The sequence below is a fragment of the Lutzomyia longipalpis genome, chromosome 1 (assembly GCF_024334085.1).
Source record: "Lutzomyia longipalpis isolate SR_M1_2022 chromosome 1, ASM2433408v1".
Lineage (NCBI taxonomy): Eukaryota > Metazoa > Arthropoda > Insecta > Diptera > Psychodidae > Lutzomyia > Lutzomyia longipalpis.
This window is the reverse complement of record NC_074707.1, coordinates 16,886,946-16,904,799: the sequence shown is the minus strand read 5'-3', so window position 1 is coordinate 16,904,799 and position 17,854 is coordinate 16,886,946. Positions and strand designations below refer to the sequence as shown.

Genomic DNA, 17,854 nt, shown 5'->3' with positions numbered 1-17,854 from the left:
TACACTAAAAAAAAAGTTCAAAATATAAACGTGTCAGCAAGTTCTGAAGCATACAAAGATTTTAAAAAAGAATAATAAAAACTACTGCCGAGATAATTTTACTGCAAAATTTTACACTTTTGTGCATAAAATTGTATCGCATTACTGATTTTATGGTGAAGAAGTTTTTTTTTTTCAAAGAAAAAGGACATTATGCAGCATATACGGACCGGAAATGAAAATGAATTAATATTCCCCATTTTATTTCTGAATCAAGGTTATGTCGCTAAGCTTAAGAGAAACGTTTAAAAAAAACAAATTTTGTGTTTATTTAAGGGACACTAAAGTAGGATGAAGGAGTCAAGGTTTATGAAGATTGAAAGCACTATACCAGATTAACGATTATTGAATTCGAATTAGCAGTTTTTGGCAATTTGGGTAGGCGAAATTAAATGTTGTAGTTTTCTAACATTTCACGTTCCTTTGCCTTTGACATTTTTTCTAACGTTTGACGTTTTTTTTTTGAGTTTGACGGTTATTTTTTTTTAAAGTTCGACCTTAAATTTTTAATGTTAAATATTTGTTTACTACCGTTTGAGGTTACTTTTCTAAGGATAGAAAATTCTTGTCTAAAGTTAAGCTCTTCACATTTTTGACAAAAACGTCCCATCGGTTCTCAAGGGGTTGACAAAATCTCTTTTAAATATTTGCCTGAAAGTATTTGTTCAAGATTCCTAAATATTGAAATTTGCGAACTTTTACGGTTTTTGACGCCCAAACAACCTATTTGGCGACTCCACATAAACACATTTCAAGAATTAGATTTGAAAAATGTTCTCTTATTTTTGTATTTTTAATAAATTAATAAATTATCATAAATCATGCAATATTGAGATTTCACAAAAAATCTTAATTTTTAACAATTCTTGTCTTCGTTTTGATAAAATATTTTTTTTTCATACAATTTGCATTATGTCCTTTTAATAGAAAAAAACTCTAAAGTTTCATTAATTCAAAGAATCATCAATTCATTCAAAAGTTCTGTCTTTTGCTCTTCGTAGGTAATGTAGAAGTCTTCCTAGATTCAATGCAATTATACATCTAGCTTTTCTTAGAGGTTTAGCTAGAAGTTTTTAGTAGTAGTGAAGCCAATTAAATTGTTTTTATATAATTGGCCAAATGAATCAATTTATGCTGTAAAATTCGCCAAATTAGCTGCTAAAAATGATGATCTTTTGTAAAAGAAAATACATAAGTTGATCAAAAAATATGTATTAATTAGTAGAGGATAAAGATTTGTAAAAAATTATCATTCGTTTATTAAAAATGCTTCATGAATATTCAAAATTGATTGCTCAAATTCCATCATTCATTTAGTAGAAGTTTTTAATCTTGTCATCAAGAATTAAGAACTCCTTGTACAAGCTAAAAAATCAATACTGCGATACAACATTATGCACAGAAAAAGAAACATAAAACATACAGTACCAGAATTTACTTTATGCTCACAGCAATCAGAAATATTTTTCTGAATAAAAAGAAAATAAAATTATTTTTTACACCAATCATGTAAATAAAAAAAAATAGTGAAAGAAAATGAAAAGAAGAAAAGGATAGCGGGGGATTTGAGTGAGAGAACCTCACACAGAGCATTCACCGCCAAAGGCTAAAAACAAATGAATATATCGATGAGTGGTATCATTAAATAAAATAAATCCTATCTAGTTAATCAAATAAATGGAGATGAAAATATCACAATTTATGGACATTTTATGCGATTTAAATCTGGAAAAAATGTGGAAAGAAAAGTAATAATCAAATTGTTTCGTCCATATTTAGCAGGAAGAAAAAGAAATGAGAAGAAACATTTTTTCTCAGTCTCTCTTTGAAATTTTACTTAAAATGCGACACATGCAAAAGAAAAAAATCTTGCAAAGAAAAATGTAAATAAATGACCTGATAATAAAACACTGAAATGAAGAAAAATGATGAACATCGTAAGAAAAGCATTAATATCATTAAAAAAAGAAACATAAATAAAAAAATTGTAAATACTGCATTAATGTTTAGTGGACAGAGAAAATTTTTAATAGTGACTAAAACATGTTTTTTTTTTAAATTGCAATTTTAGATTTATTGTGTAATTTTTATTTTTTAGTTACAAAAAAGGAAAATGTTCTGTAAGAATTAACAATTTGATACAAAAAGAAAATGGATAAACTTATTCATTTTGTGGATGGAAAGTAATAATTTAAACAATTTAATTATATACAAAAGAAGAGAAGAAGAAAAATTAACCCATCTCCAATTTTTTAGAAATATTAATAAATTATTTATTTGCTGTCTTCCGTATGACGCGCGATATGCGGAAGTATATTATGGTATGGAGAAATTTTATCAAATTTTGTGCAATTTACAATATTGTGTTTAATGTGCCGCATGAGCAATATAACCCAGTTGATAGGAAAAAAGGAAAACCCATTTTGAATTTAAAAGAGTCGAACAAAATTACAAAACATAAATTTTAGAGAAAAAAATATATATAGACAGGATCACTAAATTGACGTAAATAGAAAGAAAAGAAAAATTAGAAAATTAGAAATTTTGGTGTGGAAAAACAAGAAAAAATGATAAACGAAACAAAAAGATGAAATATTTTCAATTTTCTTTAAAAAAAATAATTATGGTGATTCATTGGATTTTCTTTGAAAAAAAAAAGAGGTTTATGTGAGAAAAATTTAATGCGTTATATTTGCTTAAAGCAAGTTTTTTTTTGTAAATTTTTTATTAAGACGAGAAAATTGAAACTTAAACAGACACAAAAATATATACTTAAATTAGAAAAAGAAAATCATTAATTTCTTTCTAAAAGCACATGTTTTTATAATTCAAAGAAATGTTTTATTTTTTCTTGAGTGAAAAATTGGGTGAAATCGTGCAAGTATTAACATTCCTTGATGAGAAAGAAAGCTACAGAGATGATGAAAAAAATCTACAGCAGAGTGATTGTTATTCAAAATATGTAATAATGTTAATTTTCATGCAAAAAGAATCTTTTTGTACGTGACGTCAAAATCAGAACAAAGGTGAAGAGGAAGGAATGGAGTTATATGGAAGAAAAAGGAATGAAATTCATATTAGTAAATTGAAATAAAAATTCTCTCGAAAATAAATTTAAAATGTTTTTTTTTACTGCATTCAAAAACATTCACTGAACATTTTCTTTCGATTTTTAATCATTTCTTGTGCATTGAGATGTTTTATTTGATTTAGAGAGCCTTCCAGGACATCTGGAGACGTTCCTCTGGCCACGGTAGTGGGAGTGAATGTGTTGGAGCTGCGATTTTTATACGTTGTGGGTGGATGGACGTACATGTCATGCGTTGAGGTGCCCTTGTTGTAGTGAAAGAGGAAAGTTTTTCCAGAATTTTCTGAGTCAATTTGCATACTTTCACCATGTTGTGGCATCCTGCAAAATTTAGTTGAAACTTTTTTCACCAAATTTGGTTCAAATAAATTTTTTTAAACAATTTTAAATCATATTTTTGGACTTTTGAATTTGGTTTTCAGGATATTCCTAATAAAAAGTTTTTAAAATTAATAAACTATTGTTTCACACTCATTTTAAGATTTTAATTAAACTATGAAAATTAATGCAAAGTTTCAATTAGGTAGTTGATCTGATTGAATTGAATAATAAGTTGGCAAAAATTCTTTTTTTTATTTTAGAATATTTTTATATTTGATGCACAACTGTTTTTAAATTAATCTTTTCAATAAAAGAATGCATACTTACATGCTCGGATTGATTGTGGAGGAAAATTGCGGAGAAAACACCGCACATGGCACCAAGATGGAAATCCTCGCATCCACTGTACTTCTCACGTCGTATTGATTAACAATAAACTGCTGATTTTCAATTGTAATTGGTAAAGAAAAAGTACCCAAAAGAATTTCCTCCGTGTTACCAAATTGGATATTTATTTTAGAATTTTCCATGATTATGAATTTAGTCTCAAAATTAATCTTCAAAAAAATATTATTTTTACGAACAAAATGAAATTTTGCACAAAATACTTTGATTTGGAGGATCATTGTTATTGCTTCATTTGACTTTCAATATTTGTGAGTTTTATGTGATTTTCTTCTCCGATTCTTGTCATTTCATCGAGATTCGTTTTAATCTTCTCCAGAATTTGCACATGTCGATCGAGGCAAAGTGTTAGATCAGGTGGGAAATTATTAGAATTGTTGGAGGAGTTGAGCTCATGAACTTCCCGATGAAAATCACCTAAGAATTCCTTATTTGACTCAAAGCGCATTGAGATGTTGGTCAGAATTTTGTACATCTTTGCTCGAGGATCTTCTTCGTTGGTTATTTCTCCGTTTGGTAAGATTTTCCCTTCTACTTCTCCAACATATTTCTCAAGCATTTTGATTGACATATCCAAACTCATTAGAAGGTCATCCACTTGTTCTTGACGAATTTTTATTAATTTTAAGCCTTCTCTTATCGTTCTCAGCTTTTTTAGAAGAAAAATTACCACGTTATATTAAAGGAAATATAAAAAAAAATTGTTTGAAATATATTTTAATTTACCACTTCCTGGCTGCTGAGAGCCTGCAAATTATTTTGAAAAATCCTCTGAGAGAGAAATACGAAGTTCTGGAAGGAATCCTCCAAAGCGTGACTAAGAATTTTAGTAATTTTCTCCAAATCGTTGAAAGTGTTCAGAAAATTTGATAGTGTTATAGTTGGATTAACCCACTTTGCTTTGGAACTTGAAGGTTCATCCCTCTTGCTTAAGACACCACAAAAATTATCCATTTTTTTCAGGACACTTGAACAATGAATAAAATTAATTCTTTTTCTTTTTTGAGTCAGCTATGATTTGCGTGGAAATACTTAAAGAAACTTTTTATTACACAGTGTTATAGAGATTTAAGTTTTACTTTTCTACTGTAAGAGACGTTCTGAAGTGCTAAAAATTAGTCCTGAAAATTAATAAGCAAACTTTCATTTTTTAAACTCCTTTTAGAAGTAATTTTAGGAGTAATTTGATGATTTTTATTCTTACTTTGAAGAATAATATAAAATAAAAGAAAAATTACGATGTATTATGGACACGAACACGCAATCTGTCGCATCATGGTCGCACCGCATTATAGTTTCATGAAACATGCGATTTCTTCTTGATTTAAAATCTATGGCGCGAAAATTCCAAATAAGAAAAAAACTTAAAGATTTCTCTTAAATAAGCCTCCACTGAAGAGTGCAAAAATGCCACGGAATATTATATTGTTTATTTGGGTTTCCAATGAGGGAGGCAATATTTAAAAATTCACCCCATTAGAAGCGCCATAAAACACGAATGTAAGTGATACATAAAGTAGCAAAGAAAACTACTGAATGTTCAACACAAATCGCTCTTTGAATATTATTTTATGAATGAAAACTCAACACAATGCGGTATTTGTTTGTTTTTGCAATCAAATTATGTTAATTCTCTCCATAAATTAGCATCAGAAAAAAACACTGGGCCAGAGAAGAGCATCATCGCAGTTCTTTTTTTGTGTATCATTTTTAGTTTTCTTTTCTTTTTATGTGCTCCTTTCCACACGCAGTGTCAACTTCTGCTTATAATTAATTAAATCACATTCACATTAAGAAAGAAGCTAAATGATGACTGAAGACATTTTCCCGGGAATTTTGCAATATTCTTTGAAATTGCTTAAAAGTTATCTTATAGATTAAAATCTATTTGATTAGGCTTTTGTTCTTTCAAAAGGAGTTTACCGTTTTTTTTGCATAGAAAAAAAAAACAATTCTTAAGAGAAAATTACAGAAACAAGTTAATTTTGTAGATTTAGGACTAAAAATGAACAAAAAATTTCCAGAAATCATCTCTGAGATCAGTTGGGAAAAAGGTCCTGCAAAGATTTGCTCAAAAATGCAAAGAATGACGTCATTTTTGTGGCTTTTGTCTTTTTTAAAACATGAAATTAGTGAATATCTATTGGATGAAGTCTTTAATGAAGGAAAAATGTATAAAACATTTAAGCTGATGCTTCATTGATGATTTTTGATGAGATATTTTAATAATTCATTTAAAAAGACATTTGCATTTTTGGGAATATATTTGCATGGCTTTTCCCATGTAATCCAAAGAGAAAAGAGGAAATCTGTTAACTTCTTTTCAATAAAACTCTTTCCAATAACTCTATTAGTTCCTGGAATGAGGGGTTGTTTTACATAGAAACGAATAAATTCCTTTTGAGACTAATTTCTTCGTGTCATTCTTTACTCCTGAATTTTTTTTAAACCTTCTTTTAATTTTTAAATTAATTTCTCAATGATTTTTTGCAATCAATCACAGCTCAACGGGCATTATCATTCGAAATCTTAATAAGAGTAAGTGTTAATATGTTAATTACGCATAATTACGCAGATGCCAAGCTTAATAATTAATCATCACCCCATAGAGAACGTTTGTTTCAGCTTCAAATTGCGTCATTGGATATAATTTGTTAGTCTCACAAGGCAAAAAAAACCAACAAGAAAGTGTCGGTACATTCCTTTAACTCAATGCTCAGTGAACCCACACAGAATTCTATGCCGGAGTCTCCATCATGTCTGGAAGCGTTTGCCTCTTCGCGAGAAACATTTAATATACAATTTTTTTTACTCCACTCCAACTTGCCTGATGCAATATTATAAAAACCAATTGAAATGTATCGTTCTTGCTCCATCTGGCTAATATACCTCCCCCTTTGCATCTTGGAAATTCCCTCGCATGATCGCAAAGAGACGACATTTGCATAAGCACTCCAACGTTGCTGCAGAGTTTTGTTGTTTTTCTTTTTTTTTTCTGTGCTCAATCTCATTCTCCACACTCTGTGTGTAATTTGAGACAAAGTACAAGCAAAGTTATTTGTTTCGGGCTCTTCTTAATTTCATTGTGGCCAAATATTTTGATGCGATCGCATCCTCATGTTACGGCGTCACATTTTACAGAAGAAAAAAAAAAGATTTTTGCCTCCTCTCGAATTTTAGGAAGGAAGGAAAAACAAACACTCCACACTTCTTCAAAAATGCAAAAGATTTCCATGTAATTCAACGTCTATCTATGTAAATATTATTATAGCAAAATGCTAAACTAACATTGCAAGTGACGAAGGAAAAAAAGAACTAACATTTTAAATACGCAATGAGTTAGTTTATGTATCTCATTATCAACGTTGAATTAATAATTTTCTACAATTTACACCTCAATTTACAAGTTAGACAAGAAAATTCCTCTTAATTTCATTTTCTTTGTTGTTTTAATTTTTTTGTGCAAAGGAAAACATGTTAAATAAAAAATTAAGGAAGTATTTTGATAACTTTTCGACCGTTGAAATTAAATATTAGTTTGAAATATTAGAAAATTCCTCAAATTCTTATGGGCAAGATTATGCAAAATTCTTTTGAGACAATGGGAAACATCGCAAAAGTTTCCCCGTCAGAGATATTTTGCAAACATTTCAAAACTTATTGTTTGTTAAATAAAAATTTCTTTGGTGAGATTTTTTGAATATTTTAAACACGCATTGAAGACTTCGCGCGTTGCTGAATCTGCGAAATTTCGGGATATTCTGATGGTGAATGAAAAGAATTCCACATTAGCACAATACACGAGGGTGGAGGAAATTGGAGAAACGTGCCCATAAGAAATTCTATGCTCATATGTAAAATACCCGACAATGAGATACCAATTGTCATAGCCAGGTACTACGATTCAGACTTATGGGGTGGGTCCGTCCGTACGACCCCATGGCCCACGAGTAACTGAGCCAACCGTACTAGGGTGGTTGGGAGAGAGAGTCACCTTAAGACTCCCGCCAACCCCACACACATAAGCCAATCTGTCCCATACCATGACAGTTAGTACCAGCGGTACTACATTCGGCCATTCCTGACTTTTGTGACGTCCTCGGCACAAGCTAGGAAAAGCAAGACAGATTGACCGAATTTTCCCGTGATCTTCGACCAGTATACTTCGCAATGAATGCGATAACAACTGCGGTCCTGTGTATAGAGTACAAGTCTGTATTAGACAACTACTCTATGCACAAACTGAAAATCATATCCAAGTGTTCCTAATGGAACTTCTTCCAACCAGTATACTTCGCAATTAATGCGATAACAACTGGGTTTATGTGTTCTAGAGTGCAAGCCCGGCACAGTGGACAACAACTCTATAGACAACTGGAAGAATATCAAATTGTTCCTAATGGAACCGTACCTGGTAGTCCAAGTACACAAGGGTTCTATTTGATTTAGTACGCCAGTGCACATGACACAAAATCATCACACCCATGAACCTACAGAAGGTTCTCTTAACACAGCTTACGCCATGTTACTTGTTTCTCATGGAACATATGTCTAGACTTAGCTTACCCAGTTCCAGGAACCGTAAGCTCGTTCCATAGAGACTAGTGTCTCCGAGAAACCATTCGCCGTATGACTAACTTAATCAATACGACATTTCAGGTTTTCAACGTAACAGGCCCACCATGCAAGCATGATGCCTCTCCGCGAAAACCTCGTCATGCTTTATCTACACCAGTATCATTTACTCACAGACTCATGATTTGTCTCTCTATACCATCCGATCAACGAAGACTCATGAATGTTGTCTTTAGTATTAACTGGTTGCATGACCTGAATGTTTTGTCTAGCTTACAATGCGTCCATTGATCACCCAGACCTACATTCCTATTCATCCATTCTACCATATCTATTGAGTCATCAGGTTGATACCTTGCCTCATCATAATGGTTCTATGGATGCTTGAAGAGCCAGTTTATCACAGTATTTCTACTGATCACATAAACATAGTGAATTGCTCTTCCATGTGCACAAGCACCTTTCTCTTCTCCTGATACCTCTATGCGAAACAAGAATCTCAGAGGACTTCCTTTCGCCTAGGTATTCAATGCTTCAGTAAACCTGACCAGAAGAGAAACGCTACTTCGACACACTACCTAGGACACAACGCCACTTATCCGTTCCACTAACATTGCAAGCACTAATTCTATGCTTCCCAGTGAAACGAGTTCTCCATGTACACTAGCACATCATTTTTTTCCGATACCCCAATTGTGACTGAAACAATAGAGACAGATTTCTTTCTTCTTGAGTACCCAGTGCTTCTGTACATCGATCCGAGGAGATCACTTCACGCTACACTACTCATCAGCCTTTGCCACTTGTCACTCTCTAACTACCTATGCTTCACAGCATACCTTGACTTGTGGAACCGCTGACTCCTGTAGACGTATCCTGGAGTTCCAGTTAATCCCTCCATTCACTGACGAATTCCTCCCTTCCTAGACATTAAATGTCTACATTTCCTCCTTGGTTCTTCGACCTTTGGCATATTTTCTTCGTCTCGGACTACACTGTGAACAAACCACCAAGATTCAGAAATCCTTATTCGTCAACATTCTTTCCACGACGCAGCCTTAGACTGTCCTAAATTCCCTTCCATGAATCTATCCTCTTGACAGAGACTCATCTGCGTCTGTAGCCACCTTTCCTTCTTCCTTTTTTTTTTTCGCAAAACGGAATTGGGAAATCCTGAACGGAAATACTTTCCAACCATTGCAACCACTTTTCCTTCAGCTCTATATTGCATAAGAATTCTGCTTCAACTATTCCTAACCCATTTTTCATCTAATCTTTGAAGATTTTCCTTTAAATTTCTAGAAATTTTTATTTCATCTAGATATCAATGAAATTTTCCTTATATTTCCCTTTAATGAAAATCTCAATTCTTTTACTGGAATAATGTAATAGTTTTAATGAATACTTTTTTTTTTCTTATCTCGCTGAAAGAAACTTGCAAATTTTATTCATTTTACGTTGCAATAGAAACCAACAATGGTAATTTTCCATCCTTAAGAAATTTTCATAAATCTTCCATAAAAATTTCAATCTTATGATTTCTCACTTAATTTCTATGCAACACAAATTCAATAATTGTAAAACAATTACAATACAAGAAATAAAATAATCATAATTTCACATATTTTATTCTGTAAACAGCTGTGAAGGAATCATTCCATTAAAATTCTCTTAAATCTAAGCATGTTACACATCAACATATAAGATTCCAAATTAAGAGAATATCAGGGGGTTGAAAAGCGCTTTTCAGGGTTAAAATTTCAATGTCATGGTATAAAACATTTTTTTAAACAAAAAAAAAAAAATCATGATACCAAATTCGGAGAATACCACTCTCCTACCAAGAGAAAATACTTGCGATTTTCCTTCTCTTTTACTCCACATGCTCATCCTGCATGCTTTCTTTTCCGCCGCCTCACCCTCAGCGTGTCAGGCCGCTGCATGATGCTGACTTCGTTGTGTTGTGTGTGTGTGTCGCTGCGTCACGATGAACGCTGCGGAGCTCTCCATCACTCACCACACACACCCATGCCGCATCGTCCTGGGCGTGCAAGCTCGCTGCATCGCTGAGAGCTTCGTTGGTGTGTGTGTGTGCTCTCGCTCTCTGCGACGATCACGCTGAGTCGATCTCCGTCGCTGCCCTCGCTGCCCCATACACACACACACATCGCACCTCGCACACGCACAGGAAGGTGCCGTTATGCGGCACACAACACATTTTTCGCACGAAAATGTCACAATTTTCCACTCGCGGTGAGCTTTTCTAGCTCTAAAACCGTTTCCCGCACTTCAGGAAAATATTACGCGCGCCAAAGTCCTGAAACGATGGACTTTTTCCACTTTTTTTCCGCGAATTTCACCACGTGACGTCAAAGTGACGCCATGAGATTTTTCACTCGCGAATTCAACACTTTTCGCACTTTTCCACTTCCGCGAACGAGTTTTGGGCTTATTCCACTTCTGAATTGTAAAATACCCGACAATGAGATACCAATTGTCATAGCCAGGTACTACGATTCAGACTTATGGGGTGGGTCCGTCCGTACGACCCCATGGCCCACGAGTAACTGAGCCAACCGTACTAGGGTGGTTGGGAGAGAGAGTCACCTTAAGACTCCCGCCAACCCCACACACATAAGCCAATCTGTCCCATACCATGACAGTTAGTACCAGCGGTACTACACATATAGCAAATTAATTTGTTTGTCAGCGTTGTACCAAAAAAAAAGAGAATGTTGCCAATGATGCTGATGAGATGAAAAACATGGAGAAAAATATACATATCTCTGCTAAATCTTTTCATTCATATTCTTTTGCTATGTATGTATATAACTATAGGGGAGAGCGGGGCTAATAAAGTCACTTAAGGGTTTGGAAAAAGCTTAAAATATCATATTTCCTAGCTAGATAGGACAAAATGGTCTGAGAAAGAGTTATAGGGCAGTAAATTTCCTAAAGAACTGAGCTATACATTTCGCTTTATCTGTTTGGGAAATATGATATTTTGAGCTTTTTCTAAACCCTTAAGTGACTTTTTTAACCCCGGTCTCCCCTACGTCAATTTATGCAGGGAAAATGTTAATTTTAAAACGCCCATCGGTTTATTCTCATTCAGTGCTAAGAATATTCTTGAAGAGACAATTCTGAAGAATTTCTCACAGTTGGGTTCAAAAAAAAAACAAAAAGCTGGAAAATTGATCAATTTTTAGCATTTATTCAAAGTGTTTTAAGTGGAATTCTGTATAATGATAGAATTTTCTTTAATAAAAAATAGAATGATTTTTTAAAATTACTTAACCCTTTCAGGACTATTTGATTCTTAGAAACATTCGATGTATTTATCACGAAATTTTGAATTTCCAATAATATAGTAATTTCTAAAAATCATAGCTAATAGAGTTAATGCATTGAATTTATGTAGAAAATGTTAAACAATATGTTTTTACTGTGAAAGTTGCTCTTAATGCATTAACAGAATAAATGTTGCGATAAAATTATTAATGTTTCAAGTTTTTTTTCATGCTGGAAGAAAAATGGAAAAGGAAAAATATAGATTTTACAACGGAGTTCCACAATATATATGTTTATTTCGGGACTCAACTGTAATGTTAGTTTCTTTTTAATAGCATAAACGTAATAAATGCTAATAAAATTAATAAATAAATTCTAGGAAGGTTTGTTTAAGTTTTTGAGGAAAAACTAAAGGTGAAAACTTTTATGACCAAGTTTTCTGTAACCCACGGGCCTGAAAAAAATGCACCTAAAAGTTGCAATTTTTACAATTTCAATTTAGAATTAAAACTGCCGTGTTTTACGAGTTTACTCCAAGCTTCAGAATTTTTAAAATCCAATAGAGAAAAAAATTGCCTAGTATTCGAACCGAAGATATTCCCAATGAGAGCCGATCTCTCAATTGACTGTGCTACCATTTTTATCTCATTCTTTCCTGAACTTGATCTGTACGATCGATACTAAATTCCTTTTATAAACCATGATGTCAGAGTGTTGCAGGTATTTTGTAGCTATACGATGTCATTTTCCTGTGTCTTTGATCTAACACATAAAAATAGAAAATTTACGAATTGTGCCACAACAGAGAGGAAAATAAAAGCATAAAGTGATCAAATTGGCTTGAAAGAGTGACACACCTCGTTTTGGCGAAAAAAAAGATCTCGCACAAAAAATCAAGATTCTCCAATTGGCAGAAAAAAAACTAATAAGCGAGAATGAAAATGATTTTGTTTGTGCGTTTCTTAAATGTGCAAAGTTTATTCTGCTTAAAGAACACCTTCGTTGCAAAGAGAGTTTTCTGGGCGTTGCCAAAATCGCAGATTTAGTTTATTAAACTCCTTTGAAAAATTGAAAAAATAAAAATATTGCTTGTAGTGTGATTTGAGAAAGAGCCCACGGTGATCTTTTCTCCTGTGGGGCAAAGCGTGGCAGAGACAAAAACGAGTTTGTCGGTCAGAAGATCGCACCAGAGAATCAAGCGATGACTCATGATCACCATGTCTTCTCTCCATTAAATAAAATTAAAAGAAGAAAAAAAAAACCAACCAGCGGGCTCCACCATCTCCAATTGAGATTCACCTTCTTCTTGCGGATGAATGAATGTCTCACACTTGAGATTCTGCTTGGAGAGATTAACGACTCACTGGTCCGATCGCGAATCATGATCGTGTGAACTATACACGGAGTGCACACCTCAAAATCAAAAGTAACCATATGGTGGAGTTGCCAATTTTTGCAAGTCTTTCCCATATTTTATGTATTTTACTGTCAGTGTGTAAACAAAATTCGATGATTAAACTCCTAATTAAGGAAATATGAGATTTCGTCCATCAAATATTCAAATGTCAAGGTGTAATTTCCAGCCCCTTTCCTCTCCTTCCGTCGTCGCACCGCGCACATTTTGTCGTCTGTTGAAATATCTACAATTTTCGCAAAATCTCGAGGAGAATGATCAGACACAAAGATCACGAGGTTCTAGAGATTTTTTTTCTAGATATTTTCTAGAAAATTAACATTTTGTATCAAAAATATATATTTTTTAACATGAATGAAAAATTCTTTTTAGAATATTTATGAAAATAAAGAAAATTCCTGACTTTTAAAACTTTGTAGTTTTTTTATGGATTTATGAGGCTCGTGAGACTCGCATAAAACAACGGAAAAAATAGTGATAGATTTGTTTTTATATACCTACAATTTCAAGTGTTAATTTCAGAAATTATCAGAAATTAACAACCTGTCGGCTTTAGGTATTGTTCTTTTTCTGATCTATGACAGAGCTGGAATATTTTCCTATAACACTATACATATTCATAGCAGAGGGATCATAGCAGAGACATGCGAAAAAGATTTAGAAAATTTTCCTATAATGCAATTATGTATATCTAGGATTTGGTCTTATACTCTCCTAGAAGAAAATAGTTCTTGCATTAAATTGACATAACTTCCTGCTTTCTTTTATTCCCTATTAAAATTCTAATAATTATATTTTTCTATTAAAATAATAAAAGTTATTCAAATGAATTGAAGAAAAATTTTCCAAATTTTTTTTGGAATTAAAATTCACTGCAAACAACTTTGAATTTGCAAGAAAATATTGTATGTTTGAGAAGAGTCTGACGCGGAAATTTGTTAAAGTTTGCACGTTAATTAATGCAATTAATGTGTAGGTATTTTTCCACTCACAGTGTGTCCACGACTAAATAAACAATTGAAATGTATGTAGATATCTCTATATTCACACAGAGAAGAACATTTTTGCAAGAATGAGAAAAAAACTGAAATCTGAAATCTGATAAATTTTTAGAGAAGATTTTTAAAGAAAATATTTTTTATTAGTCTAGGACGTTTGGGAAATAAAATTGAAGCAATTGAATGACGTTAGACTAATCGGGTATTTCCATCTTTTTAGATTTATTTGCCAATGATCTCACTAATTACAAAGAATTGACACCTGACAATTATCGCATGCAGATCAAGAAGAATTATTAATATCACTTTTAGCTCCACCAACTATCGTCATAAATACCCAACCAATGTTAGATTGATCTTTATGGCTCTATGGTGCTGTCGTAGTCAATTAAATTTATTGTAGGATTTATTATAATAAATATTTCTTTGAGCAATGTTAATCTCCCTTGTGACATGATCAAAAATGCAATTTTTCTTGATATCTCAATAATAATAATAAAACACGTGCAAGTACGTCTTACTGTTAGCGCAAAGTTCTCCTACGATTGGATTGCTATTTCAATCGATATAAATTGAGAAAATAATCTAAAGATTTTTATGAAATTTGCATAGACTGATAAAGAATGATTGCTTGCGTAAACAAATTCATTAAAGTATTTGAGAGATGAATTAGGGAAAAAATTTGGAATTAATCCTTTAATTAAATAGGTCCTCATCAGCGACCAAGAAATCCTTGATATTTCAAAAATATCGCTGGATTACTTAAAATGACAAAGTGAAGTGATGGACCGAAAAAATATAGCAAAATGTACATGACAACCTGCTAAATGGGGCTGGAGGAAAGCTATATGAAGACATCCTAGATGCAAGCGCTTTCAGCCTTACAATATATGTAGAGACAATCTACCGTTTTCGATTATAACATTATCTTTTGCACAGATCCCGACTCAAAAAAAATTTACATTTTTTATTTTTAAAAAATATTGCAATAAGAGAAAAAAATGTACTGGTAAGCTGACCAAGCTTACGGGAGCTGTGTTTCTTTCAGTGTACCAATTTTGTGAGAGCAAACTAGAACGCAAATTAATTTAAATACGCGCAAAGTCGGGAAAAGTAGAAAAGTCATACCCTAAGAAATCTTTAGAAGGCTATATCTCGAGAACGGATCCATAGATTTTCATAAATTTTTTTTTGTTTTAAAGGTCTCGAAGTCAGCTATAACATATCGAAAACTGAAAAAAATTTATGTCGCCATTTTCGAAAAATTCGAGTTCGAAATTTTCGAAAACTTTGTTTTCGATTTTAGCGCCTCTTGCGGTCATTTTTCGAAGTTGCAATGTTCTAGACATTTGTAGGGTTTCTCGAAACCTTTCATTTGCGCTTGAGTTGATCAAGATCGGACTTGTAGAACCCGAGATATGACATGCCAACTTTGGAAGGCTATATCTCCAGAACGGATCCATAGATTTTCTTCATTTTTGGCATGAAGCTAGATAATATGGTCAGCTACAACATATAAAAAAATGAAAAAAATTTATGTCGTCGTTTTCGAGATATTCATCGAAAACTCTTCGAAAATTTTGTTTTTGATTTTTGGCCCCCTAGCGGTCACTTTTGAAACTTCGGATGTTCTAGAGAGTTGTAGGGTTTGTTGAGATATTTCATTTGACCCCGGGTTGATCAAAATCGGTCAAGCCGTTTTCGAGTTATGGTCGATTTTTGATGAAAAATTGTGGCGGCCATATTGAATAAACGGCTTGTCCGATTTTCGAAAATGAGGTATCGTTGGAAAGGTCTTGATGGCCCCTACAACATATCAAAATTTCAGGCCCCTAGCTATAATAGCGGCTGAGATATAGCGAAAACAAAATTTTGAGGTTATTCAAAATGGCGGACGCGGGGGTGGGGGGTAAAATTTGACGTCATAATCGGACGTCTTCCGGTCGATATTTAAACTTTGCCGTTTACCGCAAGTCTCTATCTATCACCGTTCTCTTGCAATTTATGGTTGAACTACGGCGGACGGACGGCCGGACGGCCGGACGGCCGGAAAAAAAATTTTTTGGCGCATACGTTTTTTGGAATGTGGGGACCCTAATTCGTGCTCATACCAAGTTTGAGCCCGATCTGACGACTTTCGATTTTGCTCGGTACACAAAAGCTGTGTCTGAAAGAAACACAGCTAAAATTACAAACCTTGTAAGACAAGAGATGAAAGATATAATTTTTCAAATTCACAAGAATGAGCTTTTATCCTTTCTAAGACTTTCGGTGTTCGCCAGAGAATATTCACAAAAAAAAACTCCAAGGAAAAGCCGCAACAAGAGCAGCAATTGCTGCTTTTACTGAACACCGGGGGTCTTAGAAAGAAAGAAATGTCTTAAGGAAAGAAACAGGATAAACTGTATTCTATTCGGGATCGACGTCGATCTGGAGAAGAAAACAAGAAACAAGAAAAGACATAATTGACCCGGAAACAATTTTGTGGATCACATTAAGGGATAAAATCTCAAATATTTACTTAGGTACCTACATATTAATCATTCAGTGCTACTAATCTTATTATGATTGTTCAGACACAGATTTATCTCTTCCGAAAACTTCTTCTTCAGTCTACAACTCTTGTTTTTTGTCTTGATCGGTTTGATGATCTTATAGGACATTTTAGCATGCAAAAGATTTTTTTGTATTGCGTAGTTGAGTAAGAAATTGAGATTAATTCATCAATATAGCACAAAAGTTCATCGATAAAATATTTAATTAGCAACTGAATTGTATATTAAGGAATGACTAACCCGATTGAGTCATTCAGCTTTTAACGCTGGGGATCGTAAAAATGTATGCGAAAGATCGCTGACAGAATGTCTGGTTTTGCGTTTAAATTATTTACTTACGAATATTCGAAATGGAAAGACAAAAAGGCACCAAAAAATGTATATTTTTGCTTAAATCCCGATGGTCTCTAAAATGTATATATATATTTTTTTTCACAGACTTTTTTATACAAGCCGCGTTTTATTATATTAACTTATTTATTTTTGCTATTTGCATACGAGATCAGAGGGAAAGAGCTGGGAATATACTAAAAGATAAAAAACAAAAAAAAACATACTAATTGTCAGAGAGAAGAAGAAAAATCTACTGCGTATCTTATTGATCGCCGATCGTGAAATAAGATGGGAAAGAAATAATAAAAAATATACATATATCTCCACCAATATTTGGCAGTTTTTATGGGTATGGGTATTATTTTCATCTTGTCCAACAAAAGACTAATAACCAAACGAAAGGCGGGAAATCCTAACGACGCGAGTTTCATCTTCCACTCTTGGAAAAGTTTTGCGCGATGGTCCATTAGCATATAAAGCACATATGAGAAGTTTCTGCGATAGTCTGCTTCCAGCACAGACTATTGAGGCTAATCTTAAATTAAAATAGGCGTGTGTGGGCCTCTGCGTTAATGGATAGATGGAACGGAACACCTTCACGGTTTCATGAGACTGTCGACTGTGTCTTAATTTAAAGAATAACTCGGCGAAAAAGATGATTGAAAAATTAAATGAAATTTTCAACTGAAAATTTTGGGAATATGGAATAGAAAGATTTTTCTGAATATTACATCCTTTTTAGCGATCTGATTTGATTTAATATCCTAGAAATCAGAAAGGAATTTATTCGCTTCAACATGGGTCATGATATTGGAGTGAACCCACGAAACAAAAA

General features: G+C 33.2%; 1 protein-coding gene across 1 annotated transcript; it reads right to left on the bottom strand.

The window, feature by feature from the left end:
- Window positions 1-3,494: 3,494 nt before the first annotated feature.
- LOC129793904 (uncharacterized) lies at window positions 3,495-4,862 on the bottom strand. The gene is made up of 2 exons (XM_055834408.1): window positions 4,580-4,862; window positions 3,495-4,502 (listed from the first exon to the last, which is right to left on the bottom strand). The coding sequence occupies exons 1-2, from the start codon at window positions 4,805-4,807 to the stop codon at window positions 4,077-4,079; spliced, it is 654 nt and encodes a 217-aa protein (XP_055690383.1). The 5' UTR covers window positions 4,808-4,862; the 3' UTR covers window positions 3,495-4,076.
- Window positions 4,863-17,854: the final 12,992 nt, after the last annotated feature.